Source organism: Thunnus maccoyii, chromosome 18 (assembly GCF_910596095.1).
Source record: "Thunnus maccoyii chromosome 18, fThuMac1.1, whole genome shotgun sequence".
Lineage (NCBI taxonomy): Eukaryota > Metazoa > Chordata > Actinopteri > Scombriformes > Scombridae > Thunnus > Thunnus maccoyii.
Genome location: NC_056550.1, coordinates 5,927,783 through 5,949,588, shown reverse-complemented (window position 1 = coordinate 5,949,588; position 21,806 = coordinate 5,927,783). Strand labels below are relative to the sequence as shown.

At 38.6% G+C, this 21,806-nt stretch overlaps 2 protein-coding genes across 2 annotated transcripts; one reads left to right on the top strand and one right to left on the bottom strand.

Moving 5' to 3' along the window:
* Positions 1-1,059: 1,059 nt before the first annotated feature.
* Positions 1,060-13,865, top strand: zgc:158403 (tetratricopeptide repeat protein 39A). Its single transcript, XM_042392421.1, has 18 exons — positions 1,060-1,562; positions 2,272-2,376; positions 2,878-3,009; positions 3,372-3,430; positions 5,744-5,811; positions 5,993-6,057; positions 6,726-6,825; positions 6,926-6,991; positions 7,096-7,204; positions 7,317-7,384; positions 9,256-9,315; positions 9,627-9,788; positions 9,881-9,972; positions 10,823-10,943; positions 11,036-11,147; positions 11,274-11,388; positions 11,879-11,995; positions 12,921-13,865. The coding sequence occupies exons 1-18, from the start codon at positions 1,528-1,530 to the stop codon at positions 13,027-13,029; spliced, it is 1,695 nt and encodes a 564-aa protein (XP_042248355.1). The 5' UTR covers positions 1,060-1,527; the 3' UTR covers positions 13,030-13,865.
* Positions 13,866-13,975: 110 nt separating this feature from the next.
* Positions 13,976-17,606, bottom strand: gadd45gip1 (growth arrest and DNA-damage-inducible, gamma interacting protein 1). The gene is made up of 2 exons (XM_042392422.1): positions 17,161-17,606; positions 13,976-14,523 (listed from the first exon to the last, which is right to left on the bottom strand). The coding sequence occupies exons 1-2, from the start codon at positions 17,586-17,588 to the stop codon at positions 14,232-14,234; spliced, it is 720 nt and encodes a 239-aa protein (XP_042248356.1). The 5' UTR covers positions 17,589-17,606; the 3' UTR covers positions 13,976-14,231.
* Positions 17,607-21,806: the final 4,200 nt, after the last annotated feature.

Genomic DNA, 21,806 nt, shown 5'->3' with positions numbered 1-21,806 from the left:
GATATAGCTAATGATTTAGAGCCCCTGGCCCCTAACCTTCATGCCCATGCCAGAAATCTTATTGTCATATTCAATGTAGCTTTAAAATTTGACAAAAAAATGAACACTGTTGTGAAAGGTTGCTTTTTCTAGCTAAGAAATATTGCCAAACTCAAACTGTTCCTCTCATTTAATCACCTGAAGATTGTCACAAATGCCTGAATTTCCTCTCAGCTGGATTATGGCAAAGCTCTTTATTTGGGTATTAGTCAGTCACCCTACAATCACCCTTGTCTCGCTTGCAGCTGGTGCAGAATGCTGCTGCTAGACTGCTAACTGGTACCAGGAAGAGAGACAGCACTACACCTGTACTGGCATCCCTGTATTGGCTACTGGTAAAGTATAGGACTGAGTTTAAGGTTCTATTATTTGTTTTAAAAGTTCTGGTGCCCCAGTACATCTTTGAGTTCCTCTGCCCCCTTTCCAACCCCAGATCTCTCAGATCCTCAGACCAGCTGCTCCTGGCTGTCCCTTGATTGAGGCTAAGGGGTAAAGGTGATTGTGCGTTCGCAGTAGCTGCCCCAAAGCTAAACTTAACACCCACATGTTTTCTCAGGCCTTTGAGTGTCTTTAAGGTTTTATGTTTCACATTTTACTCTTCTGGTTTTTTTTTCCAACTGTTCCTTTACTTATTTTTTGTGTATGCTTATGAGATAGTATCGTTATGTTAGCTCTACTGCTTTTTTGCTGTCACCATGTTATGTTATTAAATTTTATTATTTATTGTAAAACACTTTGGTCAACTCTGATTGTTTTAAAATGTGTTTCTCTGTTCAGCTGTGGTGAAAGAATTGTGACAAAAAGAGGGCACTAAAAAGACTGCAACATTGAAAGATAGCTACTTGATTTGACTCATTTGGATGGCTAAAGATTCATATTAGCTTCAGATAAACTTTTAAATACATTTTTGCACAGAAGGACTGTGGACTTTTGCCCCCATCACTTACATTGTAATTGCATTATGAGGAGCTCTTCTAATAGTCAATATGAACAGGAAGAATGATTACAACAAGAAAAACATTTGTCAGTGTTCATTTGGGCACCTGACTATTGTTTGAGGACTGTCTTGAAAAATTGTGAACCTGTCCTTCAAGTAATTCAACGATGAAGTCGTTGTAGTGATCAACTTAATATCTCCAAATCTGAATCTCTCAGATCACCACTTAACTGGGTGCTGCTGACACTTGATCCTGTAATTCAGAGCTCATTGTGCGTGGCAGCGCCGTCACAGAACAGAGGAGGAGTCAGATGCGTCTCTATTGCGCACACTCACACTACACAGATAAACGCATGCCTTTACCTCTGAGCACTGTGTGTGTGAATTAAACCAACAGGATACAAAGTCTGTGTAACTTAATGCCACATTCTCTGCCGTTGGACTGATCTGAAAGCTTGGTTTCACGGTATAAGTGGTGAATGCATCTTGATTTTCTGCGAGTGTTGCTGAGCTCCTAACAGGTGTTGGGGCACGCCGCCCGGAGAGAGAACATGTCCAATGGGAAAGACGCAAATGCTGCAGAAAAGTGAGTACAGGCAACTAAAAATTTTTTGACACGCCAAAAGTTTGACTTTTTTTCATTACAGTGCTTATATCTTGGCCGGTTAACCTGTTTATTCGCTCTTTTGATCAACTGGTAAGATTATGTTAAACTTGACAAAAAACTACCTGCACAGGAGGAAATAAATTTAAAAAAATCACCCTCACCTGCACCAGCAAACGTTAATACACCGTTTCTGTCCTCATTTTCTGGTCGTCAGTGTTGACGATCTATTTTTCCTTTGTTTAACTTTGTCTTAAAATAATGCCCGATAAATTAAAGTCGCCGGTGGTGCTCCTGGAGAGAGTCTCGTATTTGTATGCTTTCGGTTAGTGCCGAGGGTGTTTTCCAGACAGCCAGCAACTGAAGTCAGCACGGCGGTACTGATAAGTTATTGATAAAACTTGATTTTCGATCACATTAATAAGGATATAATACAAATACAGCAGCACATTGTGTGATGGTGCTCCAGTTGCGTCACATCAGTGTTGTGTTTAGTGGAAAGCTCACTGTAAGCAAACTCAAATTTGCATTCAAAGCATGGATGCTGTATATTTATTATGTGTGTGCCCAGTGCTGCTGCTGACTTTGCATTACCATTCACCAGCAAAGCACACATCAGTTTAGTCACACTTAAATACATTTGCATTTGTTCTATGCATGTCTTTAATCCATGTTTGTATTTGCGCAACAGCTCCTCACAGATGACCCTGAAAGAGAACCTGGATGAGTGTATGGAAGCCTTGGATCTCTTCCTTAACAACCACTTCGACGAGAGCCTGGAGAGGCTGCGACCAAGGTAACACCATAACCCTGAGTCATGTCTGGCCCCACAGGGGTTTTAATGTCTAGCTGTGAGGTAGTATACTACTTTGTTTTAGCACACATTCATAGTGGTGTGTTTTAGTATGAAGTCAGCAGTATGTGGCCGCAGGTGATGTTGAGAAACTTCAGTGGTTTGAACTGTGAAGTAGTGTGCTTCCTGTCAGCCAAGACACAAGGGTTGCCCTGGTAGGCTTCAGTCCTCCAGGATATGAAGTGTTTGCTGAAGCTGACGCCCAAGGTCTGACTGATTCAACAGCTACCAGAAAGGCTGCCCTGGAAAATAAACACCATCCACTTGACAGACTGGGACTGTAGAGGAGATAGGAAGAATAAAGAGAACAAGATATTTACTCTTATCTTTTCACAACAGGAATGTGCGCAGGGCATATGACAGCTATCCTACTAATGTTGCCCTTGTTTGCTGACAGTATGATGTGTATGTTGTTGATCCTGGGACTCCATGTTTCCTATGTAGAGTGAATGAGAGTATGTACCATGCTCTTATCTACGCCACAATACTGGAAATGCAGGCCATGATGACTTTCCAGCATGACGACATCAACAATGCAGGAAATACCATGAAGAGTGCCAAGGAGGTGTGTCAGAGGTCAGGATGTCTTGTGAATGTAGATTATTTTCAGCAGGTTTAGAGTTAAACAGATGGTTCTTTTACTCATTTGATAGTCTTCCCAGCTTTTAAAACGCCCAACTGTATTCTCTAAAGTGCTGTAAACTCCTCTTCCACAGTCCATAAGCCATAAGAGGCAAATTTACACAGGTGCATTTACATGGCCAACAGGCCTGTTTCTGATCATCCCACCAATTTGACTGTGTTTGCATGAGAGAATATAGCGTCTGTTGCAGATAGTTAAAATGGATGATTGCTGTGTCAGAAAAGATGTGGTTATCATACCAGGAATAGTTATAAAATGTCTTTTGTTAATACTGAAATACTGTTTGATGTTTCAGGTTTCGACGGAAATCCTCAGGTTTGGCTAACAAGTCAGTAGGTGAATCACTAACTGAAGGTAAAACACTTTGACACCTCTCCCTGCAGTTTTAAAGAAAATCCATCCAAAAACAGTGGAAAAAATCAGCATGTGTTGCATTTTCCTTATTCCAGTGGATAACTAGAGATAACCTGCAATAGGTTGTGTCATATTTCCAGTACATTTACAATGGAGTTTCATAGGAAATTTGTACTGGACAAATTGTTGAGATTTTTGAGACATTTTATTCTGGACCAAAGTGGTGAACCGACTGCCTTACAGATGGACATTGCCATCCCTAGACCCAAGTAGTGCCACTTTATTAAAAAAAAAAAAAAAAGGCCACATTCATGTCATGTTGCTCAAACCATAATTATAAGCAGACAAATGAGAAAAGCCATTCACGTCAACCTCTGACGTGTAATTCCGTGTTGGAGATATCCAAGACTACCTAGCTGCAGACAAAATGGTGGACACGGAGGCAGACATCTTGGACCTCTGCCACCGCAGAAGCAGCACACGGATTCAAAAAAAATATGTAAAGTTTATTCATTAGAAATATAATTTAAAAGTCTATTGACTCTCTTAAAGGCTTTATACAATATTTAAATTGACAAGTTCGCAATTAGTACAGATTTTAAAAATGGGCTAGTATCAAGTTAATTCAAGTCTTTAATAAGTCACCAATACTTTTAAATGTTTTATGTAATTTTTAAATCAAATTTATTTATTAAACAATTTCTTCTAAACAATTATTAACAATTTATTTAACAGTATGAATAGGCTATGCCTAAGTGGAAGACCCTGGGGGCTACTGATGAAAGACTCTTTACACTTTTATTGCATCCTCTGCCGTCAAAATCTAAATGAGACATATTAGACATATTTCATGTTAGGGGTCAAATTGACCCCATCAATTTAAACCTACAAGGTAGTCTGTGCTGGAAACCAAAAACCAAACAGGGACATTTGTGCACAATCCTGTATTCCCCCTCTATCAATTCAATATTTAATTCAAAGAGGTTTCATTGGCTTTATTTACAAATATAAACAAAGAATTGTGTATCGGTATTGCAACAAAAAAAACCCTTGCAGTCCAAAAAGCATTTTCCCCATAGACCACCTTTGTAAAGGAGACGTCTGTAAAACTGTTGACAGAACACCTCAATCTGCAAATAAGGTCAATTAAGACTCTTTCTATCATAAATTTTTTTTGATCAATGGAGGTTTTATATTCACAAAACTTTCTTCAAGTCAAGAAAAGCAATTTAAAAATCTGTCACATTGTAAAGTCTATGGGCTGAGCGGGAACTTGTGGGCAGGGCCAGTGGGAGAAACACTACTGCGCATATTCAGTGGGCCGCACAACACGGAAGCAAACGCGGAAGCTAGAAACTGCGCCAGCCAAGCAATTCCCATTGGACTGAATGGACGCTATTTTCAGTTCGGTATCCAGCTCTTATAATACATCCATGATTTAGGTCCCTCCAGAGATATCGGAATTTCTGACAATGATATCTCCTACTTGGCAGAAGCACTTCCGGAAGTCGGTGCTAAAATGGCTATAAAACTACCATTGTTGACAGTTCAATATTAAACCTGATGTTATACACAAATACACATAACAAACTGAAGATGGACCGAAATGGTTGAAAGTGCGATCACACCTGCTTTAATTTATTCAAAAACCAGCCGGAGATATGGCTAATTCAACTTACTTGTCTTTTAACTCTGTTATTATTGTGTGTGACCGCTCATCTGTGACTACACAATTTACACACACACACACACACAGAGTATGGTGAGTGTATATAAGATAAGGTGTACGCTCGCAAGTTGTAAACATGGTTATCTTTCCCATCCATATGACATGAACGTGGCATTAATTCATCAATTTTGGTTGTTGAATTTCATTCTGGGAAATGTGGGAAATCAACATCGATTGAGGGAAAGCAGTTACACAAAACGTAAATTAACTAAATCAATGATAAAATAACCCACAAATGAAAGATTAAGCTATAATTTACAGCATTTGACAGATAGTCTTTATAGGCCTAAGAGACATTGACAACACTGTGAGCTGAAGTGACATTTGGCAGAAATCAGATCTTCCCTGTAGCTGGCTACAACCAGTACAACAGGAAGTAAATGTGTGTTAAAGTACCAAGCCTCAACCTGTTCTCCTAAACAACCATATACTGTATGCTTTCTTTCCTACAAGTATATGGAATACTTTCCTGTGTGCTCTTGTCTGGTTGGTCACTAGATTTTATGCTTTATTGTTTGTTGACTGTGAGTATGTTCTTTATTACTTAAAACTTATTCTGTGTGTGTGTGTATGTATTTTTGCAGAGCAGCTCCATGCTGAAGTGTGTTACGCGGAGTGCCAACTCCAAAGAGCTGCTCTCACCTTCCTACAGGTTCACTAGGCTTTTGAAAACACAGACATAACTGTATATCACAATATATACAGCACACCAAAGTTTCCACCTTAACCAGAGTGTATTATCAAAAGTGTCCAATGAATATATGGCATGAAAGTTCCACAAATGACTGCATTAAATTTTTTTTTTTCATTTCCTTACTTTTTTTTTTTTGCAGGACGAGAACATGGTGAGTTTTATCAAAGGAGGGATCAAAGTACGAAATAGTTACCTGATTTACAAGTAAGTAATCAAAAAAAAAAACAGGGTGTATATTAAGTGAATGTCAGTGATGTGTAATTTAAATGTGCACTAACTTAGTGCACATTATCTAACTTAGTTATTTAATGCCCAGTTACTTACTGCAGTTGTTAAAAAGTATTTGCATGGTTGTCATCAAAGGGGCACTCCACTGATTTTACACATAAAGTTCAGTTTGCTCATCATGAGGAGTGCTTCTCAGCCTGTGAAAACGGTTTTATAACATCATCTGTAGATTTGGAGGGAACTAAAAAATAACCCTGATGATGTCATGGTGATGTCATCAGGGTTATCTCAGTTTGGACTTGGAGACAGTATTACAGAGGATAAAATTTTGTAGCAGAAAGCCATACAAACTGAAAGTGTGGCATTTAAAAGGCTTCTAACGAAAGATGTTATTGAGTTGCACCATGGGAAATGTAGGATCCAGTGTTTTTGGTATTTGAGCTATACAATGGACTTAAAGTCAGGATATCTTGGCCTGTGCTGACTTGATTTTGACCTCTCACAAATTTCCTAACTTTGTGGACATAATAAATGAATCACTGGAGTACCACTTTTTGTTTGTTTTTTGCATAGTCACTTATGCTACAGTATGCAGCTTATTATGCTGAGCTGTGTTACTGACATTGTTCCCTTTTATCATCCAGAGAACTGCACTCCTTTATTAAATCTCACCACTGTCTCAAAGGACCCAGCCACATTCACTTAGAGGGAGGAATATCTTTTGGAGTAGGGGCGTTTAATCTGGTACGTCACACAAGTATTTTTAAGCGCCACTGGTTGTCTGTACATTGTGTGTAATCATGTGTTTGTACCACACAGTTTATCAGGTCTTCTTTATTTACAGACTCTTTCTCTATTTCCTCCACGGATACTCAAAGTTTTGGAGTTTGCAGGCTTCTCTGGAGACAAGGTGTGATATATATAAAGTATAAATTTCCTCCATTATGTATTCACTCATTGACTGACACAGCAAATCACTCGTGGATGTTTTCTACATGTGTTGTCCTGTTTTAGGAATATGGTCTGTCCCTGCTGCATGACGGCGCGACAGGGATGAATCTGCGCTCCATGCTGTGCGCTCTGCTACTGCTCTGCTACTACACCTTTCTCACATTCATACTAGGTAGCGCTGAACAGAACTATATGCATCTGACTTCCAGATGATGCTGATTGTATCAAAGATGTCGGTATAATTTATCATATGTCATATATCCTTTCAATGTCTCTCCTCTCAGGGACAGGCGAGGGAGAGGTGGTTGAAGCTGAAAGGCTGCTGAAACCCTTTCGACTCCGCTACCCACGGGTGAGTGGAATAAATCACTTTCTAGTTAAAGCTGGGGACTTTCTGCGTGTGAGTGCTATTATTCTGCAAAGGTGGCCTCACTCACTGGGCAGACTGATGTATAAGCATATATCTAATCACTCTCTCTTACAAAAAGTGTTCTTTACAGAAACTAGTCATCACAAAAAAAAAAAAAAATTCTTTTGCTTTGAATGTAAACAGTAGTTTTGGTATGGGTGGTATGTTTTTAACAAATGACATGTACAGCAGCCAGCCAGCCAAATTGTGCAACTTTTAGATTAAGGGGAACCACACCAATTTTCACATGTAGATGAAGTTTCTGGTAATGGTAGTACTTCTCAGCTGGTGCAAATGGTTGTATGTTTTCTCTGAATCTCTGGAGGAGTCTGAGAAGTAACTTTGGTAGGGAAATGAAGGATCCAGCATTTTTGGAGCTTCTCTTATACTGTGTTAGGAACTAAATGTCAAGGTGTCTTGCCACTGTTGCATCGATGTTGACTGTTTGACTCTCTTTTCTTTTTCATTGTGTCATTTTCTTTCACTTTTTTCACATTTCTTCACGTAAACCTTTTAAAGGAATCAGTCAATGTTTTGGGAAGTAGGCTTATTTGCTTTGTGTGAGTGCTAGATGAGTATATTGATACCATACATGTCTGTATTGTAAATATGTAGCTCCAGTCTTTCTTGGAGTCTTGTGACTGTAAGGTCGTCAGGCAAATTACTGGGCCAGGTAAAGATATAGTTGATAAAATTCATAATAGCACATAACCCCTTCTATATCCACAATGTGTCATGTTTACACTTAAATTTTTCATGGAATATGCAAGATGCTACATATCAGTTGGTGAGGTGCTGGATGGAATATTCTTTTTTTTTTTTACTTTGGACTTTTCTATCAGTTATGATAACCTTATACTCACTAAATTCATCTCTGAATGTAGCGACACCAAGAAGTCGGAAATAGGGAGACTGCCTGGTTCAACTTGCAATAAGAAATTATTACCAACACCTCAGGTGCTCTCACTTTGAGTTTACTCATCAAATAAAGTGGTTAAGATAATCGGGAATAAATTGTTTGCGTATTTACAATCTCTCTGCTTATGAATTTGCCCTGTGGGATTTTGTGTTAGCGATATCGCTAGATGTTCTGAAATCTAAGCAAGTGACTCCAGTGTTAGGATAACTGATAGAAATGACAGCCAATCATACAAAAAAAAGTTGTGATAAACCAGAACTATCCTTTTTATGCCAATAAATTCAGACTGTGGCTTGTAATGTTTGTTCTTTTTCTTGATGTTTAGTGCTTGACAATACATCTATTCTTCCTCGTCTCTTGCCAGTTTCTTATTCAGACTTGTGTTCTCTTTCTTTCAACTGCTACCCAAACTTCTTTACAATCTTCCTATTTTTACATCGTCTTTGCATGTCAGCACTCTCTCATTGTGTTTTTTTTTTTTTAACTCTTTTCCTCTCTTCCTATCATCCAGTCACACACTTAGGATCTCCCACACCCTGATTAGTTTTGTTTGATACGTTCACTCACTCCACCTTCCTCTCACGCAGTGTCCTCTGCACCCATAATCCTGACGCCACCTCCACCTCCACCTCCTAACATTCCTGTAAATTCACAATCCCTGTTCATGCTCCACCTTTTACCTACATGCCTGCCCATCCCAGAGAGCAAACTCAACACTCTGACACAATGTGTACCAAGCCACAATGGAAATGCCTTGATTAAACACGCTAAGAATAATTACTATATGATGCGTGTGCTTGAAAGAGAATTTAACACCAGTAAGATGACATGTAATACTGAGCTATTTTTGAAGCCTAAATCTAATTTCATTAACTGTTTTTTCTCTTCTGTCCAGGGAGCGATATTCCTCTTCTTTGCAGGCAGAACTGAAGAGATCAAAGGGAACATTGATGAGGTGTGTGTCATAAAATGTTTTGGGAACACAGCCTGAAAGATGACATCAATAAATATACAGGAAATAAAATATTAGCTATTAATTTGTCAAAAGAGAATTTTGTTCAAGCAAACTATTCATTATTGTAAGTGAGTGTACATTCTTGGGAGTAAGCGAAGCATGAATCACTTTAGATATTAATACAACATTTCAGGCTGAGCTACCAGGATGAGGACCAGCACCTGATGTTAAGACTTAATACACAACATACCTCAAATGCAGCGTCACATGTCCTTATTGTTCTACTGTCTGATATGTCGCTGTGCTACCAGGCGGTGGCTCTTTTTGAAGATGGCTGCAAGGCCCAGCAGGCATGGAAGCAGTTCCATCACATGTGCTACTGGGAGCTGATGTGGTGCTTCACCTATAAGCGAGCATGGAGGATGGCTTACTTCTATGCAGACCTACTGAGCCAGGAGAGCCGCTGGTCCAAGGTACAGACGAGAAGAGGCATTCTTGTTGTGATCCAGTCAAACCTCTTGGAAAAACTAAATCCTGTGTTTATGATTCTCTCTCTCTCTCGTAGGCGATGTACGTGTACATGAAAGCTGCTTACCTCAGCATGCTGCCTAAAGATGAGGCCAGGCCTTTTGGGGAGGACGAGGTAGACCTCTTTAGGTAAACACACACACACTAATTGTGTCTTCATTTATCTTTTATTTAACTGCCATTGTCTTAAGGTTCATTATCTTGCTTTTTACCAAAAGCATTTGTAGACATGCAGCTATTTGCTGAATCATTCCTGGTCAATGCTGGAATGTCCATTGTGAGAACTTTGGATTCTGCACAAAATAAACATAAAGAGGTTACTAAAATGTTAATGTTGATATCATGGCAGAGAATTAACCAGCGGTACCAGTGCAGATTTGTTTCCTTTCAAAACATTCTGCCACTGTTGTTGCAATTCATGCAGAATTTGTAGCCAACCTTATTTTACATGCTGATATATGTCCCCACCATTCATGCAGTGTTGATTCCTAAGGACATGCATAAACAAAACTCCAAAGTAACGCATGATATGCAGGGTAGCAATCATATGCATATAAAGGCATTGTTAAAGCTGCACTAGTCAAATTTTTTAGGCAGCTGTTTTCAGGGTTAGGGTTATTGCAGACGGATAAAGTTAGCAACTAGCTGGAGAACATAGCAGCTAAAGAGCCTTTACTTCAAAAGTTAGGGGAGACTGAAAAACAGAATTAAAAGAAGAGTTAATATTAGATTTAAGAGTCATCAGGTGGAAAGCAACATGACTCCAAACTGCCGGGTGTGTAAATACGCAACTGTTAGCTAACATGTTTGATTTAACAACTTCATAAAGTGATGATACATCGCTGCTGTTTTTACAGCTTGTTGCACAACCCCCAAATGACTAAGAAATCAAATACAACAGAAGCTTTAGGCTGTTTCACTAACTAAGACCTGTTTCTTGCCTCTACATTTGGTTTTTATTCTTGTCCTGCACCTTTAGACAAGTGCCCACCTTCAAGCAGAAGATAGCAGGGAAGTCTCAACCGACTGAAAAGTTTGCTATCCGTAAAGCCAGACGCTACAAGGGTTCCTGCCCAGTCAGGCTGCCAGTGCCAGTGCTGGTAAAGCTTCATTCACACACACACACACACACACAATGGACAGTATGTTTGACTCACAGAGCCTTTCAACAGCATTTACTGCTTCATTTTAGGAGATGATGTACATGTGGAACGGTTTCAGGATGATCAGCAAACGACCAGAGCTGACTGAAGGCATGATGCAGACTCTAGTGGAGGCAGAGCGTACCCTGCTGGAGTCTCCTGGTAATACAACATCTCAAACCATAACCCAGGACAACCCACCCTCAACTTTATATATAACTCCAAATGTGGCATGTAAGTGTGCTGTGATCTGGGTTGTGCTGATGGTGTCTGCTCCCCCATCTACAGAAAATCAGTATATGATAGATGACCGCTGTTTGATCCACCTGCTAAAGGGTCTGTGTTTCAAGAACCAGGGTCTCCTCCAGGCTGCTGAGGAATGCTTCAACAAAGTGTGTTCTAGGTGAGCTCTTGATTTCAAATGCAGGTAATTTATTGCCTTTGACCATGTGTCATGTTGAATTAGGGCCAGAAGACAATCAAAACTTTAAAATTTCACCACACCATTCTCACAGTAATAATTATCATTAACAAAGACTTTCAAGTTTTAGTTTTAGCTTGACTTTTGTTAAAATGATAACTGCAGCTTCTCCTCATGTCTTAAGGGCAACTTGATTTAATGTATGTATTGACAGTTTGATGTTTGCTTAGCAATTATAAAACTATCTGAACTCACCCACCAAGGCATACAGAGAATATTTGAATGTCAGTTAAGAGTAACATCACTCTTTGTTAATAAACTAACATTGCTTGAGGGTTTCAAGTCATGACAAACATCTTCTTCATTCATTTCAAAAGTCACCTACCAGCATGTCACATACAGTAAAATCCATACAGGTAAAATGAAATGTGTGACAGCGACAGTTTATTCAACTGTTTCTGTATGTTCTCAGCGAGAAGAAGATCAAGTTTGACCACTACCTGGTGCCCAACTCTCTGGTGGAGCTCAGTCTGCTCTACATTGACCAAGGCAGAAGGGACGAGGCTATTAACCTACTGCACAAGGCCAAGTAAGTAACTCATTTATAGCCCCACCTCACCCCCTCTACACTCTTTACAAATTGGCAGTAGTGAGTAGTAGTGCTCTGTTGGACAGAAATCTTAAATACCAGTATGCTGTACCATTAAGTACTGGCCCAGTTTAAGCACTTCGAAACAAAGAGATAATGACCAAAAATAGATACCTTACATTACGACAGCCTTGCAATAAATACTACTTTATTAGTTCAGCACTCTTACTTGCTTTCTTTTCTAGAGTTAGATGAAAAGATTGATACCACTAGTAGTTTTCAGTATTAAAGCTGCAGCCAGCAGTCAGATAGCTTAGTTTAGCATAAAGATTGTAAGCAGCTAGACTAGCTCTTTACAAAGGTGACAAAATCCACGTACAAACACCTCTAAAGCTCACTCATCAACAGGTTATATCTCAAGGAGTGACCACTCCTGGCCAAGAAATGATTTACCACTATATTATTAGTTTCACAAAAAAAGTGTTTATTACAGGACTGTTGAATGGGTTTATATAACAATTTAATGTATGGCCATCAAGACACACTAGAGGTCACTGTCTGCCTGCTACATGTAGATCTGATAGGTTGTCTTTAACACAAATGTTATGCACTGACTGGGAGTAATGATATGGGTTCTTCAAGACTAATCTTTATATTATAGGTGCCAATGGCAAATGCTGTTATTACTACTACTTTAACTCAATAATTGATTCTCAAAAAAAAATCTAAACAATAGCATAAAATGTGCAAAGCAAGTAACATTTCAGTTGTGCAGTTGTTCTTATAGGTGTTGAGAAATCTTGGGTTTTTTAATGTTTCTTTCTAATGTTCCATAAAATGCTAATACTACTTCCATTTCATCTAACACTCATGAACTCGGATAAATGTGTAGAAGTTAAAGCATCTCCACTGTTTTGACTTGTAGACAAAACTACAAAGACTACTCGATGGAGTCTCGTACGCAGTTCAGAGTACACGCTGCTCTGGCCAAACTCAAGGCTGGCCCTGGTGAGGAGGAGGACTCTCATCTGTAAGAAGACATTTCTTCATGATTGGAACGGCTCTTCACTCTGGATGCTCCACTGCCCTCAAAGTTATTGCTCACACTGTGCCGGCTGTTTTTAGCTGATACCAAGTTTTTAACCTATATCCATTTTCAGTGAGTAAATATTGGGTATTTGTTCAGGTGGACCTTTTCTGCCATGGTTGTGTCACGGTCTGCACTAACATATCATTGGACAAAGGTGTCATCTGGTAGAATATTTACAAGAGTCCATCCTTCCCAGACTGGTTTCCAAGAGCAGTAAAGTGTCAAGTGGAGGTTGATATTTTGAGCCGAGGGACCTCAGTTTCACTGCCTTTCATAGGTTAATAGACTTGAGTGTATATATGGTAGACTTTTAATTTTATTAACAATGTTTTTATTGTTTACACTGAAAATTAAAGAACACTAAACTTTAATCAACAATTGATTGAAACCCACTCTGAATACCAAATGTAAGAAATGTTTGATGTAATGAAATGTGTAATGATGACTTTGTTGAGCTGGATTGAAAGAGCTCTACATGATTATATAATTAAATAACCTCAGAATACTGTGCTGTAGCAACATGTTTTAGAATGAGGATGTTTTACATGATACGGAAACATTTTAACTGTTTTAATTAAGTGGCTTGAATAAAAGTACGACCCACAGCCAGTGTTTTATGCTCCCTGACACACTAATTATAGTCACAGCACTTCCCCTCATCTTGATGTGTTTACAATCAAAATTCAGTGTTTAGACTTATCTGGATCAGTGCATGCACTTTCCAAAAAGATTTTATCTGTACAAAAGTTATTTTTGCATAAATAAATTCTATGTATGAATGCCTGTGTCTTCTCCTAAATCATACAAAAACTACCATCGTTCAGTAGTTTGTCATTGTGTAACATTCAATATCTTTCTTTGGAAGTATTTTAGACAAAATGCACTCAAGCTTGAAATTACACAGTCTGCACAGACGCATTTATTTCAGCCAAATACATAGAGAGATCCTGAAAAATTAACAAATATGCACAAAGAAAGCAAACAATTCTGGAAAAAGTACATTTTCACAGAAACGAATGGATGGGGTTTTCTTATCCTGATGGGATCAGGTAACAGAAAACAAGGGATAAACTGTTTCTCTTGTCATTAAATACAGTTAGACCAAGGTCTAATAGTTAATTATGCCTACAATGACTCAGTCCAAAACTATGAGGAGGCAACAGGAGGTGTGACAGGAGCTGCCGCCTGTTCCTCTTTCAGTCTGCGTTTCATTAGTTTCTTCTTCTTCTTCTCTTCCTTTTCTATTTCAGCAACCATTTCCAAGAACTTGGGGCTGCGGGGGTCCACTGCATAGCCAAAACGCTCTCTGGCCTCAGCCAGCAACTTCGCACGGCGAGCCTTCTCCTCTTTTAGCTTCTGTTTGGTTTCACGCTTCTCTCTGCGCCAGTCGGCTATCATCTTGGGCATTTTGGCCATGTTTTCTGCTATGAGTTTCTCTCTGCAATGGAAATAGAAAAGATTAGTATAATAGATGTTAATGTCATGCATGATGCATAGTTGTATAACGAGCAATCCAGCACTTTGGTTCAGAGTGAAATGTCTCAACTATTGGATGGATATCTATTAAATTTGGCGCACACATCAACACTCCCCTCAGGATGAATTGTAATAACTTGGGTGATCTCCTGAATTTTCATCTAGAGCCATCATCAAGGTCAAATTTTAATTTGACCAAAACTGGTTTAAACCTGCAAAACTAATGACATTCCCATCTGCTTTGGCTGTACTTAATGTTTAGTGCTAATTTGCTCGTAAGCAAATGTTAGCATGCTAACATACAAAACTAAGATGGTGAATATGGTAAATTTTACACCTGCTTAACATGAGCATGTTTACATTGTAGATGTGAGCATGTATGCATGACAACCACTATCATTTTCACATTGACTATAACCACCACTGCCAAGAAGGGATGTGTATAAAACCTTAAAAGGACAGGTTCACAAGGTCTCAAGTCTGACTTAAAAATAGATGGCCAAATGAACATTGGAATATGTTTGTCTTGCTGTAATCATTCCTCCTGTTCATACTGACCATTAGAAGATCCCTTCATAATGCACTTACAGTGTAAGTGATGGACAAATTCACAAGCCTCCTTCTGTGCAAAAATGTTTTTTAAAGTTTATATGAGGCTTCAGCAGTCTGAGTCACATCAAGTGGATGACTAACTCAGACTGCTGAAAATGACTGTGTGGACACACTGTGGATCACTTACACTGAAAGCACATTTGAAGGGGATCTTTTAATAGCCAGTATGAACAGGAGGAATGATTACAGTGAGGAAAAACTCTTTCAGTGGGCATCATAAGGGCATCTGACTGTTTTAAGACAGAGTTGAAAAATTGTGAAACTGTCCTTTACCTATCCATGCAGATGACCAGCGACAGGTCCCACTCATAAAATTTTTTTTTTTTTTTTTTTTTTTTTTTTAAAAACGGTCCATAGTGCTAGTAGAGGTCAGTAACTGGTTTTGTTGTTATCTTCAGACTTTATCTTCTCTATGACTTGATAACATTTCACCAGATCAACCCATGTCTGTAAAGTAAGGAGTTCTGCATGTTTACAGTAGTTTAACAGAAGAGTCTGCTGACCCACAGAGAATTTTCAGCACTCCAAAAATTGGTGAGAATTTTATTTTTGCGTCACAAATTCTAGATTTCCAATTCATTTTTGGAATATCTCTGCAAGTGTTTTTCACTTTTGTACACAACCAGAAGGAACAAATAAGGCAATAATGACAGAAACCCTTCAAACATTGGACAAAATGTGTGGGTTTTTGGAGAGGACGATGCTGCACAAACTGTTAAACATCATGGAGAACATTTCACATCCCCTCCATGACCTGCTGGTCACACAGCAGAGCACTTTCAGTCAGACGAGGAATGCTACAGGAAGTCATTCCTGCCAGCTGCCATCAGTCTGTACAATGACTTGCCTCTGTGTCAGGAGAGGGGACTCCTCTGACTGTGAAGACAGACTGCTCACTTGGAATTTTCTTTATTCATTTATTACATTGTCCATCACATCTGTTGCATTTCAGATTCATAATTTTGGTATATGCTGCTGTTATATGTATAAACCTTGTGTAGGTTATTCAGGTATCAATATTTAATACACTCAATGAATTCTGACAGACAATCATGTCATCAATCTACCGTAACAATATCCACTTGTCCATTCTACTTTCTATTATTCATTTTTGTTTATATTTGGGTTGGTTTATTTCATTATTGTATAATTTAGTCTTTAATTGACAATGCTGAAGGTAGCTTTCAATTCAGAATTAAGGGGAAAGTTAAGGGAAACAAATGACATGTAGCGGCTGATTATCCATCTTTTGCATCACTTACACTTGTGAAAAAGTATTAGATATTGTAGTAAAAACCTTAACACTGTTTAAACCCACTTTCAGATTTGAAACCTTTATTTGCTTATGAGAAAAGAAAAAAGGGCAATTTCTCCATCCACACACATTAGTCCAGGTCTAGATCAAAAACCACTATACTTAAACTTATCAAAAGCAGTGAAATCACCCTTTTTTTTCTGTTTTTAGAAACAGAGTTTCACAAATCTGAGAGTGGGTTTAAATAGCGTTAAGGTATTTACTGCGATGTCTAACACTTTTTCATGAGTGTAAGTGGTGAAAAAACGAAGAATCAGCCGCTAAAAATCATTATTTATGTTTCCTTTAACTCAGAATCAGACGCTAACTTCAGCATCGTCTTTAGTTGTATTTGTTTCTTTTAACTCATTGTTTCTTACCTCATTGTTGGCTGCTGTAACACTTTAATTTCCCTTCGTCATTATCAAAATATCTTGCTCATTTATATAAAATACTGTCATCAGTTTGTATTGCATTAGCCGCACATTCACAACAGTTGGGACACAAGCACTTTTTAAATGTTTCTATAAGCTTTTGTATCATTCAGATCTTTACTCCAGTAATTATACTGTGTAACCTTTACAGTTAATAATCTTTAAATTAGATGAGATGATTTGGAAGCATGGGACAGTTTGTTTCAACGAGCTGTCCGATGATTGACGCACCAGCATTAGCTCTGTTAGCAGGACTTACTTTGCTAGGCGTTTCTCGGTTTCCTCCTTCTGCTTGGCCTCGATGTTCCTCAGCATCACCTCTAACGGAGGGTGCCACTCGCTCTCCTCTGCCACGGCCCTGTCCAGCTGCTCGCTGCTGGGCCACAGCGAGGCCGGCTCGATGCCCGACGCGGAGCCGTAACGTCCGAACAGCTTCCCTGCATATCGGGCCGTCCGCTGCCACTCCGGTGTCCTCTCGCTGTCCCTGTCCGGGATATAAGGGTCACGGAGGTTTAGTTTGAGGGGTTTCGGGTTATAAGATGCTGTCTGTAATAAGGAGTGCGCTGGAATGACAGCTTTTGAAGATGAAATCCCCTTTAAAGTCCTACATAACACTGCTGTCCTCCTGCACACCATGGACACCGCCATCTTTCTTTGCACACAACAAGGACCCCGGGGTAAAGTCATAGGTGGCTGCAACTGTGCCTGTTTATTCTTCTTCTTCTTTTGTTGTTTGATAGCGGTTGGCAAACAGCTTTTAAATTAATTACCGCCATCTTCTGGATTGGAGTGTGGATCTGAACGGTTACTATACTATTAAAGTACATTAAATTCTCCTATTCTCCTTAAATTCTCCTATGAAGCCCCGTTCTTTCTAAAAATATGAAAATAGCCCTGTATTCTACATCACCTGCAACATTTCTATAATATCTAGTGTCATGTGATTCCTTTGAAGAGTAATTTTAAGTTTCTGTCTCTCTTGTTGATATCTAGGACAGTATAAAAAAACATACTCCACCGTTTCATGTAGTCTACAATGTTCACATCTACCTGTAGCATGCTGCTTATTCATTATGTTTAATGTACTGTACAGACCAGTGTGACCAAACCTTGATATCATGTCCTCGTCCTTTCTATTCTTATTTCTTCCTCTCATTTTTCCTATTTTTCTTTGAATGCTGTAGTAGTATCAGCCCTTATTTCATCTCTTCCTGCCATTTATTTTTAATTTCTGATTTGATTATATTTTTAACCTCAGCCTCAACCCAGCTCATTTCCATCCACACTGATATGTGCAGGAATCCACATGAATTTAATTTCTATTCCTGCCTCTTAATTCTGTGTTCACATAGGTTTTCTCTGAGCTCTAGTGTGGGTTCATAGTTTTAAAGGACAGGTTCACAATTTTTCTTAAAGCAATAGTCAGGTGCCCAAATGAACATTGAACATGTTCTTTTTGCTGTAATACTTTTTCCTGTTCATACTGGCCACTAGAGAATCCCTTCATAATGTATTTTCAATGTCAGTGATGAGGGACAAAATCCACAAACCTCCTTCTGTGCAAAAATGTATTTAAAAGTTATCTGAGGGTAATATGAAGCTTCAGTCATCCAAATTAGTCAAATCAAGTAGATATCTTTCAACATTAGTGCCAAAGTCCCTCTTTTTGTTATTATACTTCCACCGCAGCTCAACAGGGAAACACTGTCCAAGGAAACACAAAGAGGGAATTTGATGCTAAAAAGACTGTAAATGTGGCAGATATCCACTTGATATGGCTAACTCATACTGTTGAAGCCTCATATAAGCTTCAGATAAACTTTTAAATGCATTTTTGCACAAAATGACTGTGTGGACACACTGTGGATTTTGGCCCCCATCACTTATACTGAAAGCACCTTTGAAGGGGATCTTTTAATAGCCAGTATGAACAGGAGGAATGATTACAGCGGGAGAACCTCTTTCACTGTATCTTCTGTAGATTAGGGCTGTGACTAAATATTATTTTCATTATCAATTAATCTGTTGATTATTTCCTCAATTAATCAATTAGTTGTTTGGTCTATACCAGTGGTTCCCAACCTTTTTTGTAAGATGTACCCCCACAGCCCAGTCCGATGAACTCAAGTAACCCTTCATCAACACCACCATCTATGTTCCAAATGTGTTCATTTGAATTAATTTCAAACTGGATGTTATTTAATTATAAATTATGTATAAAAGTGGATATAATAGTGGATGCTACAATATTTTCATACAACTGAACTGTCAATGTTTAGTTCAGTTTGGTCAAATTTGCATTCAAGCTACAACAATATGGAGTAGCAAAAGCTGAATATTCCAACCATTTATCCGTTAGTTTTAGCTAACTATTTCATCTCCTCTGCTCACTTGCTAATTAGTTTTCATGCACTCTTAATTGCAGTAACACCTAAATTAATTGTTATAGCTGACTCAATACACGGATGAATTTTTTAATCAAATCATTAATTAAAATTTTTCAAATGAGTTGAGCTACGTACCCACTGGCAACAGCAGAAGTACCCCTAGGGGTACAAGTACCCCTGGTTGGGAATCACTGGTCTATACAATGTCAAAAAATGTGAAAAATGTCTATCTCTGTTTCCCTAACCCCAAGACGACATCCTCAAATGTCTCGTTTTGTCCTGACCAACAGTCCTCAACCCAAAGATATTCAGTTTACTGTCATAGAAGACTAAAGAAACCAGAACATTTTCACATTTGAGGAGTTTGAATCAGAGAATTTAGACTTTTTCTCTCACAAAATAACTCAAAAACAATTTATCAGTTATCAAAATAGTTGGTGATTAATTTAAAAGTTAGCAAATTATCGATTCATTGACTAATCATTACAGATCTACTGTACATCTTTCTCATTTCTTTGAAGCAGTGTCACTAAATAGATGCTCTTTCTCTGTGTGGCTTGCCAGAATCTGTTTCAGACATTTTTATTGTGTAGTATTTCAAAAGAAAGTATTTTTCTAATGTACAGTTGTACTGGGGATTGTGATGACTAAAGTTCAAGTGTCTATTGCTTGTTAAATGAATTAGTTATCACTTTCAAAAGCGCTCTCAGTGACTTTGACTTTCAGGAGTTAAATGAAGCGGTGGTGGGGGGCGATGTTTTTCACTCAACATCCCCGTTGACATGGAAGTAGTTGTGAGCAGGTGGGCCGGAGCCAGAGCACCAGAACAAGGAGGGGAGCTGAGACTCTTTTAACACCTTCTTTGAACATTTTGGGACCACTGGGCCAGGGAATAAACCTTCCTTGAAAGAAAGGATCTTTGTTTTAACCTCTTTGGCCCCACCTCCTCCTTCCTCTTTTAGCAGCCTTCACCCTCCCTCAACTTTTATATTTGATTTCTTTTCAAGAAGCGGAGATAGAACAAATGGGGTTGCTCTGGAGTGCAGCACTTACAGAGACAGATGTCATCGCTTTTGTGTTGTGGGAGCGCGCAAAGCTCTCCATCGTCATTAAAGATTTAGGGTTCCCATGGCAGGGGTAGCACTAGGCTGGAGGTGGGGGTGGGCATGACAGAGGCTTAATTTGGCTTAGGAGCTATGGTGCCAAGCCCAGGGCTTTAGGGATCACATCAACGTCAGTCACAGGCAAATAGGCTTGTTAGCAGTTAGACGATAAGGGGATAGTGGCAAGATGACAGGTCTATTTCTGAGTGAGTATGTGAGTAGGAGGGATGGCTGGTGTGTTAAACATGTTTAGGGAAGTTATATAGAGCACGCTTACCTGAATTATCACTCTATTCATTCTTAAAATTGCCTCTGTCTTTACAGATGCATTTAATTTTTATAGAACCGCACATTTATCTTTCATGTAATGGTGTCAGTGGTAGGAGTATCTGCTCAGAGGTTTTGGTACATTTGTTAAGTTGAACTGTATACATACAGGGTCAGCCCAGAACAACACCTTGGCCCTCCACATCTGGTCACTTACAAACTGCAGATCAGGGTCGTGTTGGACTGGAAACAAAGAGCACATCTTGGCAAACAGAAATTCCAATACGTAGTTCGAGTGGTTACACTTGAAGAATAGAGCCATACACTGCAATTCAGTGCACTACATAATATGTAGAACAACAGATCCCCTGAGTATCTCAAAGACCACCTTGGTAGGGTTTGAGGAACTCATGCCCAAACTACAGTTAATGTTGCCAACTAGGGCTTGCCAAGGTTTAAAGTGAGACTATGTAACTTTTAATAATACATTTATCCTCTTACAAATTAAAAGTTGAATTCAAAAGCAATAAAATGCACCCTCGCTCAACTCAATACACTCAAAAATTTTACTACTACAGCTGTACTGGTATGACCAGTAGTTTATGGTGGCTACTGTTAGCAAACTTTAGATAGATAATGTGTAGCTGATACTGAATTCATTTGCTAAGTTCACTATTCTTCTTCTTATGCTACAGTTACACTATGTTTTAGCATGTCAGAGATAAACATTCAATAAACACAGTATGTTTACTTCTTGTTTTACCTTAATGATAAACCATTGAAATGTTAGCAGTTAGCAGTAGCAGAAGTAAAGAAAGATTAGAAAGTCAGCCAAAGTAATGTCATTCACACAGCAATATCTATATAAAGTGTAAGTGCTGTTGCATAAATACGTAGTGTTCATGATGCATAATTAACAATTCATTCAGATTTGATTCATTCATTCAAATTTCATAATTTAGTGCAATAAATAAATAAATAATTCATTTGGTTTAAATAATTTTAAAGGTTAAAATTTCTGATGCGATTAAACACATTTGTCTCATACTGTACAGGAATATACTGATGTATAACAGGTAGAAAATTAATATTGGTGACTGAAAGGATTTTAACCACTAGTACATTAGTCCATTGTTTGTATTTTCACG